Source organism: Malus domestica, chromosome 10 (genome assembly GCF_042453785.1).
Source record: "Malus domestica chromosome 10, GDT2T_hap1".
NCBI lineage: Eukaryota > Viridiplantae > Streptophyta > Magnoliopsida > Rosales > Rosaceae > Malus > Malus domestica.
In genome coordinates this window covers 11,867,920-11,877,815 of record NC_091670.1, presented here as the reverse complement: position 1 = coordinate 11,877,815, position 9,896 = coordinate 11,867,920, and the positions used below count along the sequence as shown (strand labels likewise).

At 41.1% G+C, this 9,896-nt stretch overlaps 2 protein-coding genes across 2 annotated transcripts; one reads left to right on the top strand and one right to left on the bottom strand.

Moving 5' to 3' along the window:
* Nucleotides 1-1,310: 1,310 nt before the first annotated feature.
* On the bottom strand, nucleotides 1,311-2,738 carry LOC103449804 (anaerobic nitrite reductase HBII-like). Its single transcript, XM_029109599.2, has 4 exons — nucleotides 2,491-2,738; nucleotides 2,052-2,166; nucleotides 1,847-1,963; nucleotides 1,311-1,667 (listed from the first exon to the last, which is right to left on the bottom strand). Exons 1-4 carry the CDS (start codon nucleotides 2,592-2,594, stop codon nucleotides 1,530-1,532), a joined length of 474 nt encoding a protein of 157 aa, XP_028965432.1. The 5' UTR covers nucleotides 2,595-2,738; the 3' UTR covers nucleotides 1,311-1,529.
* Nucleotides 2,739-6,829: 4,091 nt separating this feature from the next.
* Nucleotides 6,830-7,372, top strand: LOC139188553 (uncharacterized). The gene has a single exon (XM_070806157.1). It carries the CDS (start codon nucleotides 6,830-6,832, stop codon nucleotides 7,370-7,372), a length of 543 nt encoding a protein of 180 aa, XP_070662258.1.
* Nucleotides 7,373-9,896: the final 2,524 nt, after the last annotated feature.

Below are 9,896 nucleotides of genomic sequence, written 5' to 3'. Positions count from 1 at the left end.
GCTCAAATAAGCCATTTACAACCCCTTTGGAGAACTCAAAAGGCTTAGGAAATTAAAACGAAATTAAATTACATTAATCAGACGGAAAACCAAAAGTCCGATTTTAATTACAAACATTAAAGCACTATTTGGAATGCCAAAAGACAAACAATAAAGAACTCCATTTATTAGTAAGTTGTTGTTGACGAATTTCTGCAAAAGATGGCTCAAGCCACTTTTGTAGGAGAATTGAACACCACTTCTATGATTGCGTCATGGTCCTAATTCTAACACCAGAATATTTGTTGCTACCTTTTATGTCGCCATATTGAATGAATCTAACATTTTCCAATTTTAATTCTTCTTTTCTAGAATTCGAAATATTTTCTGTTCTTTTTCTTTCTTTGTTGGAAGTGACCTGTATCTTGGCCTACATCATTAGGGACCCTATTCCATTGCATTGTTAGCTCCTTCTCAAAGCTGCCAATGAAGGATGGTGGACAGAATAAGTATAGAATGACACAAAAATAAAATAAAAACCAATTAAAAGAAGAAAGCAATTTTAAATTGTTTTCACTTTTAAATTTTTATTTTCATATAATATCTTTCATTTCTCCCTCCTTACTCTCATCACATCCCTCCATTATTCTACATCCCTTATTTTCTCGTCTACTTTTTTTTTTTTATCTCTAGCGCAAAAACTAAATATATATGTTATTAGCACGAATAATGTTAGGAGACCACATATTTATACCACATTGGTGTACTATCACATGTACCAAGTCATGCATATACATCAACATTCAATGAGATAAGTTAATTAATTGACGTGACATCTATACATCACTTACCACATTAGAGAGCACATGTTTGTTACAAAAATAGGACAAGGATTGTCTGCCTTCTTCTTTTCCATGCCCTTCCATGCCCTTCTGTTTGTGTGGTCATGGTTAAACCACGTCAACATTTTATATTACTATTCATTTTTGTCTTATTATCTTTATAAAAAATAATAATATAAAATGTTAACGTGGCTTAACCGTGACCACACAAAATAGGAGGGCATGGAAGGGCATGAAAAATGGCAGGGCAGACAATCCTTGTCCACAAAAATATGATCTCCCTAATATTTTTCTATTAGCACTTCAAAAAGTTCATCTTGCATTCATCTACATACAAAGTTTTCCTTGTATTTTTACAAAGTCAGATTATGAGTGATTTTTTTAAAGTGTAAATAATAATTTTTATAATTTAAAAAAAAAAAAAAGGAAATTGTTAAAAATTGACTCTTACAAATTGTGCTTTGTGTCCTACAATATATTGGGTTGGGCTAACGGGTTAAAGTTTGTCTCAAATTTAAAATTCATAATCTTACAAAAAAATACATAAATGTTATGGAAAAGGGGAAAAAGAAACTAGAATTGCTACTTAAACAAAAGAAAAGCACAAGCAACCAAACAAAGAGAGGCGCACAGTCTTTCCATCTTATTAAATTACAAATGAGAGAAAGAACTTGAGTTGTAGCACTGATCGTAAGGGGAGGGCTTCATTTAAGTGGAGGGCTTCATTTCCGATTTTATAGCAGCAACCAACTGATCGTAAGCTTCTTCCCATGCATTCTTCATCTCTGCTGACCACATTTCTGGCACTGCCTCCTTTATTGTTTCCAACAATGCGAACTTGACCACCTATCAAATTAAATTGTTCAACACAAAGACCTTGCATGCACGAGTAAATAACAGTATTCTTAACCACTTGAGCTAAAAAAACCCTTACAGTATGACAATTTGATTCAATTTTTATTATATATATGATTTTTTAAGGAATTTTTTTTTTATTATTCTATGGTGAAGCATATATAATATACCTCATAATGTTCATCTACCACTCCAGACTTGAAGTGGACACCACCTAATCTTTTCAAGGTTGACTCTCTCACTGTAACTTTGCCTGCTTTCCTCAGTTGAACGGCTGATTCATAAGTCTGTCACACAAATTTAAAGATTAATGATTGAAGTCACTTCATGTGTATTAGCACCACGCTAGCTTAATTATTCTTGAATTATAATTACCATGACAAAGACAGACATGGCATGAGACTTGAGCTTTGGGTTCTTCTCAAGAGGAATATCAGAGTCCTTCAAGAAAGAGAACAGCTTCTGAGCTGATGGTGCAATTTCAAAGACCCTGCAAAGTGAAGCCCCAATTAGTTCAAAACCTTCTTGTCACATCATGTATAAAGTCTAATGCAGATGAAAGAAAGGACAAATAGGAAAGCTTTGGGTTCTTCTCAAGAGGAATATCAGAGTCCTTCAAGAAAGAGAACAGCTTCTGAGCTGATGGTGCAATTTCAAAGACCCTGCAAAGTGAAGCCCCAATTAGTTCAAAACCTTCTTGTCACATCATGTATAAAGTCTAATGCAGATGAAAGAAAGGACAAATAGGAAAAACTTGGTGCTATCATATAACTTTGTATTGGCTAAATTCGCAAGTTAGGTAAAATAGACTTACTTCAAGAAAAACTTAAGGCCCAATTCAGCAGCATTCTGCTTCATCACACCCCATGACTTCACCACCAGTGTTTCCTGCTCTTCTGTGAAAACTTTGCCTTCCATGCTATAACAATTTAAGGCTTTACTACAAAACTTGAAGAAGTCAGAATCTGAAATTAAGCTGTATTGAGGATGTGTTCAGAATAACATCAATATTCTTGGGCAGAGAATATATATAGTAAAACCCACTGAGGATTAGGTTTAGAGGCAACTCTTCAGGGAAGTGGGGAGCCATTCTCTCTATAGATTTCAATTTTTGCGCACAGGTTGTATTCAGCAGTCACTATATGTACCACGTGTCCTAAAACTAGGGCCACTTTGAGGCAAAATTTGGAGAACATGGTTTTAGGGTTTTCGTTTTCAGCTCTTGCCTCTTGGTCCTGGCAACTAAAGTGACGCAAGCCATAACATCACTTAGGAAAATCACTCATTTCTATCTCACCCAACGCTACATGCCTTTGAAAAGATTTTGATATATAATATATTTGAGGCAAAAGAAGTTTGTCATCACTGACTCTAACCATATATTATTTAGGCTGCACCAACGAACATTGAATCAGGTCATTTGATTGGCATATAAAAGTGGGATCTTATCCTTAAACAAAAAGAAAGAAGTATAAAACTGTAACCCTTCAAACGTGAGGAGAACCAAAAATTTGGGCTTTGTATTTTCATGGTGGTGATGGGGCAACGACCAATACCCCAATGCACTGTCAGCAAATGGGCATGTCTAAGGTGCGGATTTTGCGTGCGAGTCAAGATTTGACTGCAAAGATTGGGCAAGCTCACGCGTAGAACCGGGTCTTTAGGACCCCGATTGTATACCTTTTTTGGTTTACTGGGTATTTTTTGTCTGTGAGGGAGTAGCTTCAAAGCGCATCTGCGCGCCTCATAGACGGAAATGGAAAGCTGATGAAGGGTATGAGGAGGCGATTTTAGGTGGATTGAAGGTCAATTTCGATTGGAGTTCACAACGGTGGTTCATCCGCAACATCCGGATCTCCATTCCAGTGCTGAATGTCAATTCGTCCAAATCTCACATCTACGAAAACATTCTCTTAAGAAACGCCGGTTAGACCATTGTCGCCATCGCGACCGCTGCTTCAGTCATTTGATCGAAATTTTTGCAGGCTCTACTTTTTCGTTCCCCTTTTGAGATTTTGGTCCAAGTTTTTTTTTTCCCTAAAAATCTATTTCGAGTACGTTTGTAAGATACTTTTTATTTGTGGAACTTGATTCCACAATGCTTGGTTACCACTGGATATCGTTTAAAATCCTGAAATTCGATTTTAGATATATACGGGTAAAACTGGTTTTGTGTTGTACTTGTGTACATTTGAAGCTGCAAGCTATTGAATTGTAATTCGATGATGGATGAGTTAGAAAAACACGAAAGTATAGAGGAAAGAAAGAATGTAGATGAAGGAGATGAATTTGGTGCAAGGAGAGATGAATTTATAGTACCAAATTTAGAGGATGAATTGAAACCAAATTTGAAAATTGAGTTTGATTTGTCGGATGAAGGATACATTCACAAATCAAACTTCATTTTCTACGATAATTATGCACTTGCAGCAGGTTTAGGGTTCGAGAACATAGTAATAAAAATTGCAGTGATGGTGATTGTCTAGTAAGGAAAGAATTTGTTTGTAGCAAACAAGGCAAAAAGAGGGTGGATACTAATCCTAAATCAAATGGAAAGGTAATAGGGGAGATAATAGAAGTAACTGCAAGGCAAAACATACGCTGTATAAGGTGACTAGTCGTGATAAGTTTGCCGTAACAATTTTCAATGAAGGGCACAACCACCTTATGGCAAGTGTCTCACACTTATTTCGATCTCATCGCCTGGATTCGAAGGCAAAGAAGGCGATGATTGAACAATGTGTACAAGCGAATATTTCCATAGGTAAACAAGCGAGTTTATTAGAGGTGCAAAGTGAATGAATTGGAAATATTTACGGAGCCAAAAATAATCCCAAAAATTGTAGAGACGACACGTAGACTTTTGCTTAAAAAGACAAGATTTCCCTCATTAAATGGGCAGACTCCTCATATACTCCCACGCGCAGCTCACACCCCTAAAGGTCCTAGCAACTGAATACGACTGCCCACAACTCACCTGCCCTTAGCAAGAAAAAGTCAAAGCATTAAAGAAGATGATTAATTACCCAAATCCTATATTTAATACATTCCCAATTGAAGATTGACTCGAATCAAGTAAGTAATCTCAATTTAAATCAATTAGGGATAATTACTCCATTATCTCAAGATATTATTTCCTATCTAATAACTTGAGAATATTTCTCAAAAAACCTTGGCCAATAGGATGCCGCCATGTGTAAGGTAAAACCCTAACACTATGGCCGACCCTCTCCCCTATATATACCTCATATTCTACCAAATTTCAAAGGCTTTTGCTACCCCTAAAAAACCCTAAACACTTTACTTTCTCAGAGAAACTAACTTAGGCATCGGAGATCTATTGGCCTAACCCTCCCCCCCACCTCGTGGGCGCATGAGGCTTTGGTCCTTGATCAAAGGTGTTAATTGTTTTACAGGTGTATTTTCATCAAAATTGAATACGGTAGAAATTTGCATCGACAAATTGGTGCTTTCATTGAGAGCTAATTCAAATACTTGAAGAAGCCTCTTGCATTTGTTTCTTGAATTTTCTGTTATGTTGAATTTCTCACACGTCGTATCAATTAATTTTTCCTAGAAAATTTTCTTGATCAATCCTTGGAGAAAGGATACAATGGTAGGAAATTTAGAAACCACAACGAACGGAACCCCGTACGTACAATGATTTGGACCAGATAATGGAGACGATGATATAGCCCCATGACGACGATCCTCAAAGATCAACGCGACAACAGGAGGAGCCCCATTGCTGCGGAGCCGCACTACCACCGTTGTCGTGACCCAGCAGCCGCGGCACAAACAGTAGCCCCGCTGCCCTTGCAGCGGCCCAACCTTCAAAACCTTGGGCAGGAAGACCAGGACCTTTAAGCCGCAAGTCTAGCCCAAGAGGCCCAAACCGCCAGCCAGGCAGCCCAAGCCGCCATGGCTCAAGCCCAACACCGAGCTCTACTTGTTGTAGATGCAACCTAGGCTCGAGAAGGGCAAATGTTGGCCTAACACGCAATGCAGGCCTAAAGTATGCCGCCACACGGGTGAGTCCAGCACACCTACATGCATGGCTCAACCATTAAACCAGGCTGTTCTGCGACCCGTTCCGGTCACCCAAGCCGTGGCCCAATCCAATCTGAATCCGAGGCCACCTTCGGCGATCCAGATTTCAACCACCAGTCCCTCGATCGACTCAGGGTTATTTTCACCCCACTTTTTTACAGGAATGCCCGTTTTGGGCTCAAGCTTTGTACCTGCAATCCACTACACTTCCACCACACATGAAGACGCCCATTATCCAGACTTTTCCAATCCAAATGGCGAGCACCACCTGCCCCAGCAGGTCACTAATTTGACAAGCGCTATCACGCAGCAGACCACCTTGGTGAACCAGCTCATTTAGTGCATCGAAACACAGCGCGCCCTTGACTAGGTGTTATAAAGCAGAACGAGGGCAAAAAAATGTGCCTCATTCCAGCGACGTCCCCTCAAAAAGCCGCTCAACCCTCCACAAACCGTGTGTTCGGGTAATGTGCACTCTCATTTGGGCCCCCGGAAAAACTTATTTTCTCTCCTAGATGGGCAAAGAATCATTCATTCCCAACTTGGCTCACGAATCAGTGTGCATTCGAGGTTGGGTCCACACTTTGACAAGCACTCAGGGTATTCCAGGCGAAGCGTCTACACAAGGCTAGGCCCACAAGGAGATCCTCTTACAAGGCACCAGAGTAGGCAGCCACATGGCGAACCAAGGAGAGCACAAGAACAATAAAGCTCAAGTTCCACTAGCAGCCCTCGCCAAGCGCGATGACGACCAGCGCAGAACGAACCACATGCATCGCGACTTTGACACAAACGAGCAGGACATACCGAAGAGCAACATGGACCAACAGGTCAACAACAGAGGCAATTGGAGGCTCCACTGCCCCCACCAGGAACAAATCGAGGAAAAAGCACAAAGGCTAGTAGCAGAGCAGCTACGCGGATTCCAACGCATTGATACTACTGACGATACCCTTCGTAAAAACGTGGCCAACATGAATAGGTCACCGTTTACAGACGAGATCGAGCAGACGGAGCCATAATGGAAGTTCAGCCCATCACATTTCATCTTGTTCAAATGAGATGAAGATCCGGACAGGCACCTGATGCACTACCAAAGCATCATGACCCTCTACTGCAGCAATGGCGTTCTCATATGCAAAATATTTACCATCACACTCCAAGGCAAGGCGCAAGACTGGTTCCACACCCTGCCGCTATGCTCAATTCGAGACTTCAGCAAATTTTCCTTGGTTTTCACTAAGGAATATTCGTCATACCGCTCAATCAAGAAAAAGTCTGACCACCTCTTCAACATGACAAATGACCCGAATGAGTCACTCCGCACATACATCAAGAAGTTCAAGGTGGAGAAGGTAAAGATCGTCGGATGCGATGACAGCATTGCATGCTCAGCCTTCCGAAAGAGGCTCCCAACAGATCACCCATTTTTCGCAGAATTAATCATGGGCAAGAACTTGACCCTGGCAGACTCTTATGCTTTGGAAAAAAAGCACTCCATCTGGGATAAAGCCAAACGCTCCCAAAAGCTGCCTGAGCAGCAGCACAAAGATGCAAAGCCGACTCAAAAGAAGGTGAACGATAAACAACTTAATGACAAAAATAAGCCAAGAAGCAGACGCGGGGACCAATCCCTGACGAAATAAGGCACATCACCTAAGACGTACACCAAGTTATTAAGGAGTCAAAGAAAAAGTCTTTCGCCCCAACAGTAGCAGCTGAAGTGCAAAAAAACGATTCTACCTCCACCAAATAGCAACCACAACATATGGGTCAAGAAGATGGCGTCAAGGTCGACAATGCCCTAGCAGATGAATCAGGATGGAAACCCGAAGAAGACGCTGAGCACATCTCCTTAACCCTAAGAAGTGATCAGACAACGTAAAATGCACATCCAAAGAAGATCTTAGTGATCCTGGATATGAAGTCCCTCACCACTATGAAGAAAATCCAAGGTATGACCTAACGAGCAACTGCTCTCAACTGATTCCTCTTGCGATCTACCGACCGATACAAGTTTTGTTCAAGGCAATCAGGACGCATAGCGAGACAAATGGAACAACGAAATGCGAGAAAGCATTACAAGACTTAAAGAAGTACCTGACATCACCTCCTCTATTATCTAAGTCGGAAGCAGCGAAAGACCTATGCATATATATAACGGTATCTGAAGCAGCAATAAGCTCTATCCTCATACGAGGACCTGACCATCTGTATTACACAGTTAAAAGCTCTCATCGATGTAGAAACCAGATACCCAAAAATCAAGACTTTGATTTTAGCGTTAGTTATTGCAACCCAGAAACACAAGCTGTACCTTCAGACGTATGTAATCATCGTCATGACGTGATATTATGCACAATCTGGACTCACGACGTTAAAGGCGTGAAAATTGGCGGACATTTCGACAAGCACAACAACTCAACCCAGAAACGCCCCAAAGGCAGTCGAGCACACTGTAGCCGCACCAGCCCTACCTGCAAGAGATTTCTGGCATTTGCACATCGACGGGTCATCTAACTACCAAGGATAGGGAGTAGGCTTAATTCTCACCACCCTAGACAGTTCAATACTAGTGCAGCCAATCACTCTAAGCTTCAAGGCTCAAATAACGAAGCGGAGTATAAAGCCCTACTAACAGGTCTCTGATTGGCGAAAAACCTAGCACTAAAGAAGCTCGCAATCCATTATGATTCCCAACTGATCACCAACCAAACCTCAGGGGAGTACGAAGCAAAGCATCCAAGGATGGCCCGATACCTTGAGAAGGTACAAGAGCAGCTAGCGACGTTCTAGGCGTACACACTCACTCAAGTTCCACAAGCAGAAAATGCCCACGCAGACGTACTAGCAAGCCAAGACTTTGCCTTAGACCATCAACTCAAGCGCTTCATCCCAGTCAAGTACTTAGAGAAGCCGAGCATAGATGAGGAACCAACAGTCGAGGTGGTGCATATCAGCATAACTCCGAGTTGGCAGAATCCCATCATCGAATACATAATCAACGAAACACTCCCCACAAAAAGACTGAAGTCCATAAAACTTTAGATGAAGGCAACATGCTATTACATGTGGAACAACGTGCTCATTTGCAAATCCTTCTCATGACCACATCTTCGCTGCCTATCGAATCCCAATGACCTGAAGATTCTAAGCTCAATCCACGAAAACATCTGTGGAAACCACTCTGGATGCCGCTCTCTGGCTCAAAAAGCTCTTAACGCAGGCTACTACTGGCCAACTATGCACCAAGGCACCAAGGAGTATGTACAAAGGTGCAACAGCTGTTAGCGCTTCAAGCTCGTGCCCGCACTACCTGCCAGTGAACTCAACCCGTAAACGAGCCATTGGCCATTCATGCAATGGGCGATTGACCTGGTAGGACCAATGCTACTTGCCATTAGGGTTAAAGGCATGATCATAGCAACCAACTACTTCACAAAATGGGTCGAAGCCGAACCTATAACTACAACCACCTAGACTGACATATAGCGTTTCATATGGAAGAACATCATTTTTTGTTTCAGCATCCCCCACTCCATCATCACAGACAATGGTCCACAGTTCCTGGGCAAAGACTTGGCGTGGTTCTTCAAAAAATATAGCATTAAGCAACACATGTCCATGCCCTGGTATCCGCAGGGCAATGGACAGGCCGAGGTGTAAATATCAAGGGTTTAGATGCTAAATCATTATGGATAGGATAATGAGTTACGATTATGATAGTCTATAATTTGTATATATATCGAATAAAAGGTTTAAGATGTCAACACCGTTATTCTTTTGTCCTGTACTTAAACATACTCGTTCCTATCTACAATGATCTCTAAATGGGAGATGATTTCCACACAAAGGCCTGCTATGAATAAACAAGGTGTGTGAGAGGCAAAAAAAGGTAAGTGAAAATCATTTCCTCTCCAAATTACTTGTAATAGAGGACCTTCTCATACCTAGAAACTCAAGGTACAGGACTACCAATAGGTGTATAGATTATTGTTTATCTCATACCCGATCATTCTTATCTGTATTCCTTTTATCTTTGTCAATTGATTGAAACGATTTGTTTTTTAGCTAATGACTGCCCTTGTTAACTCCAAGTTTTTGTCCGCCTTTAATTAGTTGTCTCAGAGTTAGCTGCTTGGCACAAGGCAGTCTTGGTGAGTAGCTTGG

Coding starts and splice junctions, on each gene's coding strand:
- LOC139188553 (XM_070806157.1), top strand. CDS start 6,830: ATGACCCTCTACTGCAGCAATGGCGTTCTCATATGCAAAATATTTACC.
- LOC103449804 (XM_029109599.2), bottom strand. CDS start 2,594: ATGGAAGGCAAAGTTTTCACAGAAGAGCAGGAAACACTGGTGGTGAAG. Junction 1,964..2,051: donor CCATGTCTGTCTTTGTCATG/GTAATTATAATT, acceptor TTTGTGTGACAG/ACTTATGAATCAGCCGTTCA. Junction 1,668..1,846: donor TGGTAGATGAACATTATGAG/GTATATTATATA, acceptor TTAATTTGATAG/GTGGTCAAGTTCGCATTGTT.